General features: G+C 39.3%; 1 protein-coding gene across 1 annotated transcript in view; it reads right to left on the reverse strand.

Moving 5' to 3' along the window:
- arhgef10lb (Rho guanine nucleotide exchange factor (GEF) 10-like b) overlaps positions 1-21,092 on the reverse strand; it is a 281,719-nt gene that overhangs the window by 96,376 nt on the left and 164,251 nt on the right. Inside the window, exons 16-21 of the mRNA XM_039755432.1 lie at positions 18,817-18,962; positions 15,602-15,771; positions 13,321-13,436; positions 13,059-13,186; positions 9,995-10,095; positions 9,110-9,231 (exon numbers count right to left, since the gene is read on the reverse strand). Of these exons, the coding sequence (XP_039611366.1) occupies positions 9,110-9,231; positions 9,995-10,095; positions 13,059-13,186; positions 13,321-13,436; positions 15,602-15,771; positions 18,817-18,962 (783 nt within the window). The remainder of the gene's footprint in view (positions 1-9,109; positions 9,232-9,994; positions 10,096-13,058; positions 13,187-13,320; positions 13,437-15,601; positions 15,772-18,816; positions 18,963-21,092) is intronic.

Here is a 21,092-nt window from a genome sequence, read left to right on the forward strand (position 1 = left end):
ACCAAGTGAAATTGTGTTCTCAGGATAAACATTTTCCATAAATTAAAAATAAAAAAATATCTTGCACTCACTGGTGCTTTACAATGGGGGGTAATGAGGCATCACTGGAAAATAAAAGCTTAAAAACTTACAGACCGAGCCCACGATAGTTAACAAGTATTAATCTGCATCTTACGATTCCACACACATTGTAAAATAGTTTATACATGTCATTTTTAAACAAACAAAAAAATTATTATAAAAGATTTTTGATATTGCTTTGATATACTTATAAATATTCAGCCATTTTTAAAGAAGACCTGTGTGCACCTCGTCTCAGCGTTTGTCTTCTTCCAGAATCTCCTTTCACTCCCCCTGTTGTGTGATTTCTTCATAGACATACTGTATCTGTATTTGCCATGCAAAATTGTTTTTTTTAAGTTAATCGGTTTCTATAAATTTAGAAAAATATTTGGCTGGCACTGGCATTTTACACTGTAGCTTATGGAGCATGGGGGAAAAGCTTAAAAACTTACCAAATACCTCAATTTTTTCAAGCCAAGACAGTTGTTGAGTTTTGATCTGCGTCTTGTGACTACACGCACATTACAAAATAGTTTATACATATCATTTTTGAGCAAAAACACTTTCCATTACTTTTAAAAAAATATCTTGCACTCACTGGCACTTTACAATGGAGGCTAATTGGGCATCACCTGAAAATTATAGCTTAAAACTTAACGACTAAGTCCAAGACAGTTTTCACTTATTGATCCATGTCTTGCAATTACACACACATTGTAAAACAGAATATTTTTATTTTTGTTATAAAATGACTAAGTTTCAGCCATTTTAAAAGAAGACCAGCCTTGCACGATAGTCATCCTTTTACACCCCTAGTATGTGCTTTCTTCCTGACAGACCAAATCACAGTAAACGTTGTCTGCCATGTGGTTGGTTTTGTTTTGATACTCTTTATTTGAAAATACACCCAATGAATAGAAAACTTTTCCTTACCACAAGAAAACTGGTATCAGGAATCGGCAATTAAATGAGTATTTCCAGATCTCTTTATGCTGTCACAAACTTGCATCGGAAACACAAAAGACACGTTTTCTTATATCAAATGTTTTTAGGCATATTTTATGATGAAAGCAGCTACTCTATTAATTGATTGAACAAATTAACTTGTGTGCGACCCACGATTTTATTTAGTCATATATAACCACAAAAATTGTTATTAAAGAAAAAAATATTTTTTGTTTTTTAGTGCATTTATAACTGAAGTAAATACAACAGTTTTCCTTAAATTTTTCTTTATATATTTTATTTTTTACTTTATGAGTGAGTATTTTGCAAGTGATTTTTCTTTACCGTATTTACTCGCATTTAAGTTTTCTCGTGAATAAATCAGGGCTTGATTTTACTGTATAATTTACGGTATTTTATAATGTTGGTCGTATAAGTCGAATGCGGAAGACTCGCGCTATTGGTCCAAGGGATTATGATATGCTAACGCCCACCTGAGAGAGTAACCACGGAACACACTACCTTTTATTCTGTTTGTTGTGCCTTCGTGACCACACGGTAATACCCAAATTATTCCGAAGCGACATTTGCACTGTTTTTTGTTTTTTGAATCTCAGACCCTCATACACCTTTATAGTAAGAGCATCCCTGATCTACAATGGAACGTTCGATTAAAAGAAAATATGAAGCTGGCTTTAAATGAAAAGTCGTTGAAGTAGGTAAAGAAATTGGTAACTGCACTGCTGTAACAAAATTCGATACGTCTGAGAAACTGATGCGAAAAAAAAATGTAAATGTCGCATTTTTGAACGGCCGTTTAAGTTGGAGTCTGATTTTATGATTAGTTCTTCGGGTTTCAAGACCCAACTTATACGAGAGTATGTATGGTAATCATTTTTCATGAACGGAAATCTTCTTTAAAAGTATTACATAATATATCTTCTTTGTAGACTTATTTGAATACTGAAAAGAACTATATTTTGGTCTCTGTTTTCTGTTCCGGCTCTTATTGGATTAGTGCTTGGTCACTGCGAAAAAAAATCTCGACAACAGAACGGCAAGCTTACGCCAATACTTCCCCACCATGACCACCAAGGCTTCTCCTTCACAAAGTAAACAAGTCTGCACGCATATTTACCGACTCCACTCACAGGAAGAGGCAAGTGGGGGCAATCCGATTTGTCTCTCACTTATAAGCTCCTGTATCACACTCTATTCTCTCTCCGTCACTGTTGTGTGCATTAATTGGAATCGCATAACCATTAATTATCGCAAAATTGCATTGGTTTTGATGGATTATTGTATTGTCATCGATACTGAACACGTATGCAAAATTTGAAGAAACTCACCACACCAAAAGTGAGATTTGACCCAGACAAACAAACAGACAGAGGAGTCAAGTTAAATAAATTTGTTTAATAATAAAAATCACGTAGACTATGATCAAGGTCAGAAAGTGAACGTAAGTCACCCTGGAAGTATAAGGCAGTAGCACAAACCATCGTCATGCCACCACACTGCCATGTCTACTAAACTTAACGTAACATTCTTAATCCACTTAAAGGGCATGGTGAGCTGGAATCCATCTCCATCGTTGTAGAGTTACAGGTACTGTAGATGGTAAGAACCAGCCCTATACGGGGTGCCATTTCATCACAAGGTCTGCCCACACGTGTACCCAGTCGCACACTCGCACATAACACTGGGAGCATTTAGACTTTTTTATCATTATTTTGAAGATTACTGTTAAACAGTAACCTGGTATACATGTCAGTAAGGAATCAATCTGTCAGAAACAGATTTTGTGTAAGAGTGAGTGCGCTTGTAGCAGTTAAGCAGGTTTGTTTCAAGAATATCAAAATCCACTGCTTTCAACCTATTTGAACAAATGTGCTGAAGAATCTTTAAAATGCAAAGTAAACATTAAATATATTTTTAAAGCTCCCTACAGTTAAGGACTTGTATTAGGAAAAAGGGATCATGGGATAGAAGTGCAACCTCTTAGCGCTGGGATGCCGTCTGTGGTGGTCTTGAGTTATCCCCATGTGGTTTTCTCCAGGGACGTGCTGCTATCTTATTTAATCTGACTTGAGTGTGGACAAGGGTGTGTACTTCTCAATAGAATGAGTGGAATCTCATCCAGGGCTGTTTCTCAATTTATGCTCATTGCTTCTGGGACAGGGTCAGGTAAGCATTGACTCCATCCCGGGAATACTAAGTACAGAAAATAGGCAGATAGATGGAAAAGACTTCACTGTCTACACTGATGAGCTGACCACCTCAACCCCCATTGCTTCAAATGAAAAATCACTCCAGACTGAAGTGGCCTTATTTAAATTGGAGAAGACTCCGTACTTGACTCAGGTCTTCAGAGTTTCTGATTTGCATTCAACTCAACTAGTCTAAATTGGAAAGTGGTGGAGCTCTGCTGAAATTATTTAAAATGGAATATACTGCAAGCTTGACATAATTTCTCAAAATCAATGAGGACTCTAGTGTCTGTTCAGTTAACTCTACTCAGACTCCAGTCCTCAGTGTGCCAGACTTCTATTTAACTTGTCTCGGTTGCTTTAAATTGAAAAGATGCTGGTGTCAAACCTCGTCTTACTTTGTCCAAATCGAGACAGGCTTCTGATTTGACTCAGCCGGAGGCCTTAATGCTCTCAACCTGGAGTTGACTGAAGCGATTGAAATTGAGAAAGATGCCGCATTTAGTGGGTAAGACTGTGGATTTGACCCAGTTTGTTAAATCGGAAAAAACATTTTTGATTTGACATTTCCTAAAATTGAAAAGTACTCCAGTCTTGTTTAATTTTGTTAAAACTTGAGGCTTGTTTTGTTTAAATTTGTGAAGGTTCCAGGAAGTGCACAGCCCTTTGGCTAAGGGATTAGGACTCTCGAGTTTAGCTTGATATTTTTTATTTTTTTTTTGTATTTGTGGTGCTGTGAATTTCTTATTTAATTTTTCTAAATTGGCATAGACTTTACATTAAACGCATACTGCTTAAATTCAAATATGCCATAAACTTCTACATCAGTAAAGGGAAAGCACTTAATTAAAACTGGTTAAGCTGAGCCGGCTAAAAAAATTCTCTTTAATTGGTAAAGACAGTAGACTCAATTTAAATTGCTTTAATCACTAAAGACTGGAAAAATCAGCTCAGTTTCTCTAAATTGTTATAGACTCTGGACTCTACTCAGACTATTCAAATTAAAATAGACTTTAAAATCAACTCGGACTCTCCAAATCAGTAACTAAGTTTTTTATTACTTATTATTCGAATACACAACATACACGACCCCATTCCTCTAAAGTGGACAAGATTATGGACAGAACTCGGATCATTTAAGCTGATGGCTATGTCGCATTACATGACCTTTCGAGGAATTTTCAGCTGCAGAGTTCATTTACATAATCTTAACTAATCGGGGAGAAGTCACCGTGTGCTCTCGTGACTGACAGTTGTGAAATGTGATCCACCCAATCATTCAGCCAACAAAATCAAACAGGTCTGAATCTGTCTTAAGTCGTAGGGGCGGGCTCTGTGTGTATGAAAGCTGACAACCAATGAGCACTCACCCAGAAGCACTGGCGAGTAGCATTGGTCCTGGAGGGCCGCAGGGGTGGCAGGTATTTGTTCCAAACAAGTTACTTAATTAGAAGCCCATCCTTGCCAATAACGGACCTTAATTTCATGGCTTGTTTTAACTCTGCCATGTTAGGCCATTCTTCCTTTCTAAGGACATCATCCAAATGATTTAAAGGCTAACACAGATGAATAATTTGAAATCACACCTGGCTTTTCTCCACATTCCTAAGGTGTCAGTGCAATGTGAACTGGTGACATTAAACTGACTTGGTGTAACAGATCTGCACTCTGTCAAGTGTAAACTCCAGCCTTCCACCTAATGGTGCAACAAGGCTCAGGCCCTGAAAATTGTCAACCTGATTAAGTGGGTTTGAAGTCGGACAGACAAACACACATGCAGGCAGAGGAGACGTACACAGCATGGCATGACAATACATTTTCCGAAAGTTTTTTATGCAAAATTTTGCTGAGTGAGAATGATAGAGCATTTCAAGCTGAACATAAAAATATTTTCAGATGCACTGTATCAAGCAAAAATTTGGAAAAACATGAAATTAACTTTTTCTCAGTTTAGTGTGTTTAGTCACTTAATGATGCTGACACATTGTATTTGTTTAAATAAACTAAAAATGTTTTCCGGCCAATTTTCATTTGTACTAAACATCTGATGCTTCTCATTTCAGTGTTTAACAATAGTCAGCCAGCATGGATGGATTTCACTTGCCATGATACCACTTGTTTTTTCCATAGTTGCCATGTCCTGACGAAACCTTATCTGCTGATCTTTGTGCTGTTTAAGTATAAATATAGAAAATGAAACTTTAGCGACATGCTGTACTTCATGAATTTGTAGGATTGTAGATTCATGGGGACAGACACAATTCTCAAACGAGAATATGCACCTGGTGACATCCTGTTAATACATTTTTAGCAAATAGTGGCAAAATCCAGCACTGCAAAGGCTACACACACAGGAATTTTCCCTGAAATACACACTCCCAATTCCTCCAGTCCATGCATTTTAAACCATCACTTGGTTTTCACAGAGAGAGCGAAAGATACTGAACAAAAGACTTCGATGCTAAGAGAAAAGTAGAAAGCTAAAATTGCAGTTATCCATACAGGAGCTCAGTAGCACAAGGTAACTGAAGCGTCATAATCAATTTGCATTTTGTAATGACCCCTGTGTCAGTGGAAACGAAGACAGACACACACACACGTAGCCCACTGCAGCTACTGGGCTCTACACATTTGAGAGGTACCTCTGTCATTTTAACTATTGTATCATTATATGACAGAACAGCAGCAGATTTTAGGTTAGCATTATGGTCTATGGATATACAGCATGTTAACATGTTGTGGCTATTTTGTCACAGCATGTTTGCAATTCCAATTAGACAGTAATGTTAAATTTGTTTAGTTACCGTACATACGTATAAAGTCGGGTCTTGAAACTCGAAAAATCGATCATAAAATCAGACCCTGACTTATACGCCCGTTCAAAAATACGACACTTAAATTATCATTATTATTATTTTTCCTCCAATCTTGCACCAGTTTCTCAGAAACATCGAATTTTATTGTAGCAGCGCAGTTACCAATTTCTTTCAGCACTTCAATGACATTTAATTTAAAACCAGCTTCATATTTTCTTCTGTTCGAACACTCCATCATAGAGAAGAGATGCTCTTACGATAAAGGTGTATGAGGGTGTGAGATACAAAAAACACAAAACAGTGCAAACGTCGCTTCAGAATAGTTCGGGTATTACCGTGTGGTCACGTAGGCACAATACATAGAAAAAAAAGGCTGTGTGCTTCTTGGTTATTGTCTCAGGTGGGCGTTAGTATATCGTAATCTCTTGGACCAATAGCATGAGTTTTCCGTTTCTGACTTATACGACCAACATTATAAAATACCTTAAATTATACGGTAAAATCAAGCCCTGGCTTATAGAGGAGTATATACGGTATTCGTTTAGACGTGCAGTCAGACAGTGGATGTTGTGCAGCCTTGTCTGTGCTTTACTGGTGGTGTTAGGCAGATTTTTTGATTTGAGTGTTTTGAGCACTGAAATCTGCATCGCCTGTGGCTTTTCGTTATCAGGTCTCTTGACGGCAGTCCTTCTGATGGAGTGTGATACACCATTTAGTTCAAATGTATATTTTACAGTTCATATTTTCATGAATATAGCTCTTATTACCATTGTAAAGGTAAACAACAGAGAGCACACATGGCACCCGCAACACCGTATCATTCATGTTTGGCATTCAATGATATCAATGGACGAATGGTAATGTATGATCTGATGATACAGAAAAGTTTTTCCCATACATCAGGTTATCTTTACATTTAAAACATGCAAAGCCCTCTCTACATGTGCAACGCAGTTTTATACGTCTAATAGGTTTTTTTAAAGACTTTTTGACGATTCACTGTAAAGAGAAGCTTGTTGTCTGTCGGACCAGGTCTGACTTTTGCAGTTCGAAAGCACCACCCCTACTTTGAGCAGTGCCTTCATGAGGCCTTGGGTTGGCTTAGAAATGCGACACTCAGTGACCCGTCTAATTGTTCCCACCCAGTTTTAGGCAAAATTCACTCATGGTTGTCTCTCCAGAAGTCCGCAAGACTAGTATGCTTGAAGCTCGTTGTCACTCAATTGGACATAGCCCAGTGCTCGGCAGTATCCAAGAAAAGTTCTCAACAACATCTTTGAATGCCTTTCTTGTGATTACCTCCAGCCCCACTAAAGTAGATCTTTCAAACCAGGTGGTGTGGTGCAGTGGTTAAGGCTTTGGAGGTTGAGGGTTCGAATCCCACACTGACATTGTGCGACTCCAAGCCAAGTCATGTCACCGGCCTGTATTCCAATTGGAAAAAATAAAAAGAAATGTAACCAATTGTACAGTATCTCGAACATTGTTTGGAGAAAACTATCGGCCACATAAATAAATGTAGATCTTCAAACCACTTGTCGTTGATGATGTGCCTGATTTGTGGATCAACAAAAATGCTTTTCTTAATCTTTGCCTCGGTTAACTGTGGAAACATCTGTGACAAATATAAACATCTGTTTCAGTAAATATTTTATCAGTCTAAGTTTTACATGAAGAGAAGGCATAAATATCTTTGTTGAGTTGAGAAGCGGTTCATGTGTCACAATTTTTTTATAACCTGGAACCAAATGCTCACGGACCACCTGTTATACTAAGGTTGTTATAATATTAAGAATTGTGTCACTGTATCTGTTTTAGATCTCTTTAAATGTATTTTTCATTCTTTTTCTGTATAACATGCCATGAAGAGCTGAGCCAGCTTTAGCACAGGGTGTCAACTTTCAGAAGTGCTGGGATAGGCAAAGCATAAAGATAGACAAGAACAGCTGTTGTCAGCCCTAAAAGGCCTAAGTGTTATATGATCTGACTGTCTGCTGCTTAGCCTAAGTTTGTCTACCTTGTTTGGCATTGTGGGACTGGGGGATTTGGTCGTGTGGACACAATATAAAAGAACGCTGCCAAGCTTTGAAGACCTGTGGGAGTTGAAGCCATAGACTCCAAGGCCACCTCCGTTGTGACAGAAAAAAGCCATTTCTACACGACCGAATCCCCGTTTTTAAAAATGAAATGTGACTGGTCTTCCCTGTCATTTTAAAGCAACGTAAGCCACATTAAACAAGCTAAGTATATTCTGTCTTTTCTGTGACTTTGTCGCCGCCTATCGCCGAAAAGAGGGATATCGCCGTTATAATTTATACTTATTTAACTAAAGGGTTAATAAAACGGCGCAATATAAAAGAACATATTTCCACGGAGCTAACACTCCCATCGGAAACACCACCCAGTTCTCTTCATGTAAGGAGACTCTTTAGCCCCAACAGTACTTTGTCTATCTGAGCTGCAAAGCTAAATCTTTTAGCTCAACACAGATGTTCTAGTTGTAGCTGTTGTACTGTACACGTGAAATTACAAAATGAGTGGAAATCACAAAAATTTGTCTGTGATAGAAAACTCTATAAAGGGGACTTTTGTGATCAAGAGACCAGAACTTACAAGATACAACCAAAAGTGTTCAGGAAGCAACATTTTCATTGTCATGTGTAACTGGTACATTAAAAATTAACTTGCAACAGACCAGAACTCCAGCACAGTGTGACCAAAAGCCTAAGGCTTAGGCCGTCTAAACTACAATCAAGATTAAGTGGGTTATCAGACAGATATGATCACTTTATAAATGTGCATAGAACCAACCCGCTCTGAGCACAGCCCTATATGAAATTGTACACTTGAACATGAATGGCTGTTTTAGGGCTTTTATCGAAGAGCTTGCTTTTATAAAATAGTGTCTCCTTTGCTCCACTACTCACTTAGCCCCTCTGCCAAAACCACAATGCACCGCTCCTTCTTGTTCAGTAAACATCCATTACAAAAACTTTATAAAGCCACTTTTGGGTTAGAGAATAGAAATATTCTTCCAAATCTTTCCAAAATAAAATGTCATTTTCTAAACCATACCTGCAACTCGGCTGACTTGGATGGATACACCAAAACTCGGCAGGCTAGCAGCGGGCAGAAAAAGGGAGTCTTTGTTTTGCCATCATCACCTGCACAGTACCAGCCTGAGGTGTTCTCTTCCCCTGGCACAAAAAGAAGAAATGCAACATCAAAAATCATGATCCTTTAAAGCAGAACAGCACATACCCAGATTTCACTAGGCGATGACTTTCCCTTTCAGTTTCCACAGGTTTAATTGGCCATTCAGAAATATTACTGCACAGCTTAGACTGCCACCTACAGTTACCATTATCTGTTATGTCTGTTTTCAATGAATTCCCTTGAAGACTCCTTGCAGAATCAGCAGTCTCAAATGTACAGAAGAATTAAGGAAGCATCCTGCACAATGGTTGAGTATTTCAGGCACAGGCTTCCAGGTACATTTCAGGTGCAATCGCCCCAATAAAGCAGACAGTTATCAGATGGAGAAGTCAGAACTGTGAAGTACTCACTGTTTATTGATCATTCTGCACAGTTGTCTCTCAAGACAAATGAGCCAAGCCAGGCACTAAGTTCTCCTTGCACAGCAGCTCACTTGACTGATGTGTCTGTTTAGAATATAAAATCCTCCCACAGGGAAGAAAAATGGCCATTGCAAGTTGAAGGACTGCCAGACTGACACAAAGAAGACACATCATGACAATGCAGGCCTACTGTAGGGATAAGTATTTGCACGCCTGCACAAACACACTAATATATTTGGGCAAGCAGCCTAGCCGACCCTGTTTGGTTATATTCTGATCTTACGTCCATAGTCATATCAGGTGAAGTGTTCAAGCACAGAACAAACGGGCAACAGCGCCCTCACCCCCACTCAAAGCAGAATTGCAGTCAGATTTTACTTACTTTGGGCAGTTTTAGCAAGGTGCAGCCGGTTAACCCAGGAGATCTTGCTGAGAGGATTGGGAGTGTTGAAGACCACCATAAAGCTGACAGGCCGCCCAGACCTAAAAGAAAACACAAAGCTTGACTGTTAGTACCAGTGGGGTAAATGTGATACTCTGATCCTGAGGTGATTTGGTATTTTATTCCATGTTTAATCATAAATTACTGCTGAGGTGAATTCCCAACATATAAGATAATTCACTCAAAGAATAATGTGAAAAAAAGCAAACTTGGTCCAAATAAGTTTGGCACTGACAGTTTCATCCAGGGTGACTGAATAATTTAAGAATAAAGGTGTAGCCAAAGAGTGACGCCAAATATAACCTGAAGGTGAGCACGTTCAGGCCCAGCCAGTACTTGGATGGGAGACCATCTAAGAAAAGCTTGGGTTGCTGATGGAAGAGGTGTTGGTGAGGCCAGCAGGGGACGCTTACCCTGTGGTCTGAATGTGGATCCCAATGCCCCAGTGTAGTGACAAGGACACTGTGCTGTAAAAATGGCACTGTCCTTCAGATGAGATGTAAAACCGATGTCCTGACTCTCTGTGGTTATAAAAGATCCCTGGGCATCTTTTGTAAAGAGCAGGGTGTATCCTGGTGGCCAGGCTAAATTGCCCTCCATGGCCTAGTCATTCTGGTCCCCTACTCATCCACTCTCTCTAAATGGCTAGCTAACTCTCACACCGCAAAAATGGCTGACATCACATGATCCCAGAGGATGCAACACATTAGTATGGTTGAAGTGGCTCCCCTATCAATATATAAAGCACTCCGAGTAGTGAGAAAACCTCTATACACATGTAAAGAATTATTATTATTATCGGAAAATGGCAGTTGCTATTGTGGACGCTAGAGGCGCTGTTGCCCCGTGAAACCCCAGTGACAGATTTCCAGGAAACACGTTTAAAAGTACCAAGAAGAATTCTTTCATATTTTCTTCAATACAGTGCACAAAGCACCACACACTCCACAATTCTCCAATACTTATATAATAAACAATAATCAATAATCACAATAACAATTCTCCACTCTCAGCAGCTTCGTCACCCTGCCTCCCAACTCCGGCTCTCCTTGCTGGGTTTCCCATAGTCCTTTTTATAGTCCATGACCCGGAAGTACTCCTTCTTCTCTTCCGGGTCAATGCCACATCCTCAGTTCTCAAATAGCCCGGAAGTACTGCAGGCTTCCGCCCTCATGCCTCCGAAGTACTTCCGGGTCGTAGTAACAGTAGGAGTCCCCGGGTTCGTTGTGAGCTCCTCCTGTCGGCATCCACGGCACCAAACAGGGCTGAAGAAATGGACTCCATGTCCCAGGATGCCCTGAGGGAATCTGGGGAACCACTGTCATCCAGGGGAGCTGCCACCTAGCGTCCCAGGGGAGGCAGTGTCCCGAAAAGGCTGCTCTTCTCCCTTCTTCTCATTCTGGCATGTCTCAACCGGACTGAACCTCTGGCCGTCCATCAAACTATGTAATGGCCCTTTGTTGGCTACTGTGTAATGAGATTTTTTTGTGAACAAATGAGATGAGATGTAAAACTGAGGTCCTGACTCTGTGGTCATAAAAAAAATCCCTGTGCATTTTTGTAAAGAGCAGGGTGTGTACCGATCGATGACCAGGCGAAATTGCCCTCCATGGTCTAGTCATTCTGGCCCCCTAATCATCCCCTGTCTCTAATTGGCTAACCATCTCACACCACCTTACCACCTAATAGTGAATGTGTGGTGAGTGTACTGTCACAATAATGGCTGCAGTCGCATCATCTAGGTCAAGGGTGTCCAAACTTTTTTTACTGGGGGCCACATACAGTTAACTATACGAAGTGCAGGGCCACCCACTAGAGATGAGGTATATTGCCTCACCTCCTGTGTATTAAGCTAGCAAAATCAATCAAATATCGGTAAATTATGCTTCATAATTGAATATGCTTAAAGAAAAAACAATGTCACAGCTCTCCATTAATGGGTTTTCATTTGTATTTCAAAGTGCTCTCATCACATGCAATCGAGTAAAAATCTAAAGCGCAAGCTTTATCTGACATTTGATGTTTTAAGTTCGCTGACAAATCTTCAATTCGCCGTACAACTGCATTTCTGGACAAGCAAAAGTTGTTGAATTCTGCATTTCCTCCGGGCACATTATTCCTGTGACTTTAGTGAGGCACTGTTTTATGAAGTCACCATCTAAGAAGGGTTTCACGTGACAGGCAGTGAGTTGCGCTACTTCGTAACTGGCTAATGTTGCATTTTCTTGTGTTTTGTTAGCATGGAAAAAATCCTGTTGTCGAACTAGCAGACTAGCTGCCATTTGCTTAACTTTCTGTTCTCGCTCGGCACCGGTGTAGGACGTGTAGGTCGGATGTTTGGTTTCATAGTGTCGACACATATTATACTCTTTCATCACTGCAATAGTTTCATTGCAAATAAAACAGACACACTTGCCCTTGACTTCTAGGAAGAAATATTCATTTTCCATACCATGTCTGAAATTTTCTGCACTCACTTGCTATTGTGCGTTTCTTTGGTTCTGCCATTTTTGGTCACCCATGGCAAAATTGTTCTTTGGTTGTGCTCGTTTGTGAAGACACTACCTTGATCAAGACAGTAGCTCCACCTTGTGTTAAACCTAAGAAGTACAATAAAGTTAAAAACAAGTTTCGTGTGTGGGCCAAATTTCATTATATTTTTAGAATATGCTGAAAGCCAATTAATAAAGGACCATGGGCCACAGTTGGCCCGCAGGCCGTAGTTTGGACACTCCTGATCTAGGTGGATGCTACACATTAGTGGTGGATGTAGTGGCACCCCAATCACTATGAGAAAAGCACTATATACATGTAAAGAATTATTGTTATTATTAAAGTTTGTGTTACTCACTCAACTATTATTTTGCTCATTTACTTCATTTAACAGTCACGTCAAATCCATTGCTGTCAGCCTGGTACCCTGTGTTTTTACCCTTGCAATACCACCCTCTCAGTTTACCCACGTTTACCCTGTAACCCCCATTTTTCTAGTAAGTACACTCACTTATCAGGCTTCCCTGGAACCATCAACCTGAGACGGCACTTGTTGGCATTCTGGATTTCTTCTTCCTTGATTCGAATGAGTCGCTGAAGTGCTAGACTCCAGTCCTGAGCCACAGCCGAGTTCAAGTTCTAGACATAATGGCACAAACACACAACTGTCAAGACAGAGGGTGGAAAAGAAGGCGAAAGGGGAAACCTACAGTCTGAACCCTCTACCAAAATAAAACCCTTTGAAATCAGAATAACAAACAAGTGGTACCCACCTGGTATGTGCCCTGCAGCATGGAGACCAACTGGGAGATGTGCTCCACCACAGCCAGATCGTGTTGCAACTCCTGAAGCTCCTGGTACAGGCGGGGAGGACCGAGAAAACCTCTACCTACAAAACCGAGAGGAAAGAACAAAGTGTTGATGACAATTCTGGATAGAGTGGAAGCACAACTGAATTGCCAGAGAGTGTCTTCTGTCCAAAGTGGTCATCCTGTCACAATTCGAGTCACAGCACTCTCAGACTTAGAGAGATAATTGAACACACAGAGAAACTAGTAAGAAGAGGTATGCAAGGCATAACATACAGGTGCACCTGGAGAATTGGTTAGCATTTTACATTTTTTAGTTACTTCAATCAGTGTCCGCATTTTTCAAGGTGAGTTTTATGCTGGAATAAATGATAATAAATTAGTAGTGCACATAAAATACAAATTTTAGTACCATTTTACAATATCATGCAGCTGAAGTTGCTTTCATAGACAGCAGATTCCAACTCAAGTGATGAACAGATTCATGCACTATTGTTAGTTGTTGGATGTGGACAGTCTGTGGCTCGCTTTACATTTTCATTTTTCATTGAAACATTTTTCAAAGAACCACCCGATGGAGAATTCTCGAGCTAAAATTGCTGGGTACATCCAAACATGAATGATAGCAGATCATTGTGGTTCTTTGCTGATAAATCAGCATCAGAGAAATAATGAATCATTATCATCTTTAGACAATGGAGCCCAGTGGTTGTTTTTAGTGTAACAGAACATTTAATCATCAAATTCCTGAGCCATCTTTTATATAATTCTATACGAGTTTAGCTGCTTGCATTTCTTTTACTTTTACAGACCATGATCATCATGTCACTTATCAACTTCTCTTTCATGGAGCAGAAGAAAGTGAGCTGCTGTGACTGAGGTTCACACCAGATTGCACACAACCGCAGACATAAGCATAGTATGGAGTGAGGCAGAAGCCAGACCGTTAGCATACAGTAAGTCTACCACTGCATTCTGGGTCCAGTAAAGGACAGAAGTTACCTTGTACAATGATGAACGAAGAATGTCATTACCCCTCTCTCTCTCTCTCTCTCTATATTATATATATATATATATATATATATATATATATATATATATATATATATATATGGCTTTCATGAGGCAAGGGAATTAATGCCGTCTGAACAACACATCGTGATTCAAATTCAACCCTCTGTGCTTGGCAGTACTCACACATGATGTCCATTTCTCCTATTGTAACTTTTGGATGTAGGCAATAATTTTTTCAATGTTATAATTGAATCCCACCATATACAGACCTTGACGCCTGTGTGATGTGGTAGCCTGTGAATACTGCATGCGTCGAATTTGATTCTGTTCAGCACGTTGTTCGGGTGTTTGTGAGGCCGTCAATTGTGATTGTCATATACGTTGATCAGCAAGCCTGCATGCCTTCTCTCTCGATCTGCTTCAGTCTTACTTTCTCTTTGTAACCTGACTGTTGTGGTCATACATAATTTCCGTTTCAAACGCGAGTAAATTATATATGTTCTGTGGTCATACGTAATTTCCATTTCAAACGCGAAAAGAATTTTATATATATAGATATATATCTCTATGTATATACTGTATATCTATGCATATATATCTATAATCCGTCTGTCTGTCTGTCCACTTTTTACGAGAGAATTTGCTTGAACATTCCAGGTGATTTTGTGACTTCTCTCATTGCACCAAGTACCATAGTTTGCTTGCAGCACCGATTTATTTGCGCGGATCCTAGAGAGATGCTGTGGGCCGAGGGGAGGGCACTCAAGGTAAATTGAAACTAATCTGTAACTGAAGTGGCATAGAAACTTTCTCTGCTTCAAGAGAGACGGGTTTGTAGATTCGCAAATGCTTCTCAAAAGCAGCTTCTGAACTTTCAAAAATGTGTACAGGGTGCTGTATTTGAGATTTCTTAATGAAAACTGAACTGTTCCAGCCAGGTTCCTTGAAGAATAAGTGTGTCAGTTTTCAGAATCAACTGGGAGCCGAGTTGTTTTATGCAGTTACAAAGACAGAAAGGCCGGTCGCCGTATGTGCTTTACATATTACATGCAAACGCACCTGAAGAGCAGGTACAAGTCCAAATTAGCCCAAGTTCCGAAAAACAGAAAGTAAGCCCCCACACTGCCCCTACAGGGAGACCATTCCACTGCACTCCAGTAATGCATGGTGATTCATGTTGCACAAGTTTGGGAAGGCATCCCCTAATCCCTAGACAGGAATCTTCTCTGACCTGTGACACTGCTGGACTTCTTAGAAGAGGACGCTTGCAATCCACTCTCCTTGCTGGTGGGGCTACCTTCCTGGCCCACCTCAGCAACCTGAACCTGAAGAAGAGGGGCGCTCCACTTCGTGGTATACCTTGGGCCAACAGGGACCAGGTTGCTGAGTTCTGTAGGACCCCTGTGTGGGAATAAAAAAAAAGTGCAATGGTAAGAACAGCAGCAAACCAATGTAAGCTCAGTGTACAGCACAGCAGACACCTGCAAAGGTCTCAACATACACATTGAGGAGTTCAGGTCCTCCTCTTCATATCTAGACACCCTTAAGTTGACTGGTAGTCAAAACTGTATGTGTATTTCAGTGCACTATGAGGCCCAGCTAAATCAACGTATCAATTTTTAGTTTATGTTTGCTAAATGAAAGTTACTATGAAATACTGTCAGGTTTATTACATTATTTTATTAGGAATATTCACAATGAAAAGGACTCTTGCTACATGTTTAGCACAAGTTCGCATCTGACTGTGGGGAGCCTGTGTGCTCGGCCACCTGTACAGCTAAGCAACATCAAACATTACAGAGCGAGTGTAGACATTCTAGATACCTGCTATGTAATATTATGGGGATGACTATGTGCCCTACAGACTACTATATCATTGTGAAGCCCCCCACATTGCCCTACTGCCAGCTGCAAAATATCACAAGAACAACAAGATAACATGACGTCTACCTAGCAATAAAATAATACAAGGGCCTGCGTTTAGCGTCTATTGAGTAAGGAGTAAGCCATGTTTAACTTTTGATTTTAAATGATGGAGCTGCCACAAAATATCACAATGGCACTGGAACACTGGTAACTTTTGGTGTCCCACCTAGGATTCGTTCAGGAATGTAGGGGCAAGTGTAGCAAGGATCAAATTAAGAGTAGCCCATTGCAAAAAGAAGATATCTTCGAAGTCAGATGGCCGAATGGTCACCAGAGAAGGGGTTCTAGTTAGCTTGACAGTTTTATTCTGCACTCTGAATACAGTGGGCTCGGGTGACCTCCAGCAATAGAAACAGTAGACACACAATGGAAAAGCTAGTCTCTCCGAGCAATTCTCCCATCGTTCACAGGTTCTTTATCTTGCTGCTTGCCATTAGATATTATGAGGGTTTAAAACATTAATGGATTGTAGTGTAGATGCTAAAGTACTGAACATGAGACCACTAGGTAGCAGGTTTAGTTCCCAGCTCTGTGTCACTCTGAATCTGAGTAAGTCAGTCACACATGGAAAGAAGAAATACTGTGATAAAGGTGTTTGGACAAGATATTAGAACAACTGACTGTCGATATGACTTTGATTGACAAAAAGGCCTCCTCTCATTTATATAGTTCTCTAATTATAAACCACTTGTCAAAAAATATGTATTGTAAAAACTGTAACATCTCCAGAATGTGTATGTAGCCTTGTGTAATGAAGTTTATCAGACTAAGTGACAATACTACTTATCTTACAATAATTTGATCGGGGCTCCATTTCTGTTATGAATAGTAAAAATCTTAAAAATATATTTATGAGAGTTGAAATAAAGTAAAAGAAGGATCACTGTGCTGCAGACTCACAGGTCCAAAGCCGTGGGTTTGAATTCCTCCCCCAGCCATTTCCTTGTGGCGTCTATTCATTTGCTGTGTCTCTGGGATTCTGTCTCCCAAAGACATGCAGTTCAGGCTATGTGACATTTTTGAATGGCCCAGTTTGTCCTTGTAAATATTATTGAGGGGCTGCATGTTGCTGCTTAAAATTATTATGGGATACTGAGCAACAGCCTGAATCCACTGGACTAATTCCCTTCATAATTTTAAACACTTCAGTCATGTATCCTCTTAATCTCCATTCACACAAACTGAAAAGGCTTAGCTCTTATAATCATTCCTCATAACTTATCCCCTGTAGCCCTCGAGTTACCCTAGATGCTCTTCTCTGGAACTTTTTCTAGCTCTGCTTTGTCCTTTTTGTAGTCTGGAGACCCAAACTGCACCCAGTAGTCCAGATGAGGCCTCACCAGTGTGTTATAAAGCTTCAGCAGAACCTCTCTGGACTTGTACTACACACATCAAGGCGCTATATAACCTGACATTCTGTTAGCCTTCTTAAAGGATTCTGGCCAAAGTCTTGATGTAGATAGTGATGAGGGGCTGCATGTTCGCTACTTTAAAATATCATTTGGTACTAAGTAACAGCCTGAATCCAATGCACTAATTCCTTTTGTAATTTTAAACCCTTCAATCATGTCCTCTCTTAATCTCTGTTTGCTTTAACTGATAAGGCTTAGCTCCTTCAATCTCTCCTTACAGCTCATACCTCTTAGTTCTGGAATCAGCCTAGTTACTCTTCTCTGGACTTTTGCTAGTGCGGCCATGACTTTTTTTCTAATATGGAGACCAAAACTGTGCACAGTATGCCAGGTGAGGCCTCACTAGTGCACTACATAGCTTAAGCATAACCTCCCTTGACTTACACTTCATATGTCATGATACTTAACCTAACTTCCTATTAGCTTTGGTTGAGTGAACCAGCATAGCCTGCAGCATTAATTGTACTATCTTAGAGGTAGAGACAGTAAAATTTTTACGAAAATGACTGGGAGACACAGACAGCAAGTAAACAAACATCAGAGCTGAAAATCAAACCTATCTTTGGTCAAGTTTAGGCCATAAATCAAAAAAGTCAATAGTCAGGAATGACAGCAACAATTTGAAAACTGGCAAGTCATAAAGAAAAGAATCTTTAATAAAATACAAATGTGAAAGTATATCCGCAGACTCTGATACCCTGGAACTTTAAACCAGCGCCCTGATGATGTCAGAAGTGGTACGAGTCCTAGAGAATTCTGGGAAAATGACTATGGCACTGAATAATGCAAAAGACTCAAAATTGCGGTGCCCACAGAAAAACAAAAAAAGTGTTGCGGCATGATGTTAAAAATATTCAATTTTCTCAACAGCCTAAAGTCAAATTCCTTGCATCCCAAACCCCAAAGATTATTCCTAAAAAATAAATAGAAGTCGATTATCATAACATTAGGCACAAAGTAGGCCAACCATGGCAAGCAGTGAAAGTACATCATTGAGTATACTCACACATGTACTCACGCACACATAAACGCACACACACACAACGCCAACTTGCACTGCCAGGGAATAACAAGAAGTTCAAGAAAGGAGAAAGAAGGATGCACTAACTTCATGTTGATGTTGGCACAAATGAGGGTGTCATTCAAGAGAAACACTTTGCGCTCCTTCGATTTCAGGACCTGCCCGCGTTCACCATAAACCATCTCGATGAGTGTTTCGCACAAAATAAGTTGACGCTGGCCTGAGCTAAGCAGCTGGAAGAAAAGACAAAGATAAAAGAAAAGTTAGACACATCATTTAAAACGAGATGCAAGACAAAGTTTGTTGGAAAATGAACATAATATTTTGAAACCCACCTAAAACCCAGGAGCACTGGACGCAAAGCAGAAAACAGATCTAGACTGGGTGCCATTCCATTGCCTGGCCTACTCTCTCTCTCATACACACACATTCATTCATTTATATATATATATATATATATATATATATATATATATATATATATATATATATATATATATATATATATACTAGAGAATACCAGGCTTCAGCGGAGAAGTAGTGTGTTAAAGAAGGTTCGAAAAAGAAAAGGAAAAATTTGAAAAACAACGTAACTTGATTGTTAATGTAATTGTTTTGTCATTGATATGAGTGTTATTCTCATATCTATCTATCTATATATATATATATATCTATATATCTATATATCTATATATCTATATATCTATATATCTATATAATATACCCGCGCTTGGCAGCGGAGAAGTAGTGTGTTAAAGAAGGAAAGAGAAAGAAAAGGAAACATTTTGAAAATAACGTAGCATGATTGTCAATGTAATTGTTTTGTCACTGTTATGAGTGTCGCTGTGATATATATATATATAGCAAAATACCTGCGCTTCGCAGCGATATCATGTGTTAAAGAAGTTATGAAAAAGAAAAGGAAACATTTTAAAAATAATGTAACATGATTGTCAAAGTAATTGTTTTGTGTATTTGGCGGCAGCGCAAAGTTTTTTCGCCTAGCTGCATCAGAAAATGTACCACAACGCCTGACACGCCTCCTTTTTAGTGTTTTCTCACAGCTTGGATTGCTGCTGTCATATATATATATATACACACACACAAACACATATATACACATATATATATATACACATATATATATATACACATATATATATATATATATATATATATATACATACATACATATATATATACACATACATACATACATACATACACACACACAAATTATATATATGTGTGTATGTATGTATGTGTGTGTATGTATATATAATGTAGATAGTGTGTGTGTTTATATATATATATATATATATATATATATATATATATATATATATATATATACACATACATACATATATATACACATACATATACTTGTGTGTATGTTTGTATGTGTCTATATGTGTGTGTATAGCTTTGGTCACTGAGTGCAAGGGAAAAATAATAAAATATAGTCTATAAGTTATTAAACAGTAAAACATTAACGCTTTTAAGAAGTACAGGTACATTGAGCACTACTGGAGTGGTTTCAGGTAAACTACATTTTAAAGACTGTGTAACACAACAGGTAAGTAACTAACAGCAGCTAAAATGTATATGGATCATCTCTCGGTAGTAGATCCCTTTTGAAAGGCGCTACACGACGGCTGTGGTATAGAAATTACATTTTCTATGTGAACGCTCAAATTTGTGCCTCTGGTAATGTGCCTTACCGCATTTAAAGAAAATTAGTTTTGTGTCCTCTGCAGTGTTAAGAGAGAAAGGCTTTGGTTTGGGATAAAAGGAAAAAGGTGTAAAGAAAGGAAAGTTGCCTTTTTCTTTTATATAGTATAGAGAGATGTGTTCGCTGACGTTATGATCGCCTTGTGTAGACTGGTGAGACGTCCCCGCCATTAATCAGCTGTGATGGCACTGTCAGTCCTCTACTCGTGTGCGTGTTTTCATAATCCGAGGTGAGGACCTCATAATCGTATACGTGCAAAAGAAAGTGTGAATCGCCTTAATATTATTTTTCCGTGGTGTAGAAAAGGGGTCCCGTGTTTGCACTTGTCTGGGCTATAGCGCCGGGGGAGGATGAAAAAAATTAAAAGTGCTCACTTTGACTTAAGGCAGAAGCGCAGTCAGCATCTCAAAGGCCGGCACAGCTATGCGTGTGCGCTGGCTGCTCGACTTTTGCTGGGCAGGAGACCACAGTTTTTGCAGACACGTTCATGATATCAAAAGTCTCAGCGCTCTTTGGAGGTCATTCATATATTATATATATAGCAAAATCCCGCGCCTCGCAGCGGAGAAGTAGTGTGTTAAAGAAGTAATGAAAAAGAAAAGGAAACATTTTAATAATAACGTAACAT

Source organism: Polypterus senegalus, chromosome 6 (genome assembly GCF_016835505.1).
Source record: "Polypterus senegalus isolate Bchr_013 chromosome 6, ASM1683550v1, whole genome shotgun sequence".
NCBI lineage: Eukaryota > Metazoa > Chordata > Cladistia > Polypteriformes > Polypteridae > Polypterus > Polypterus senegalus.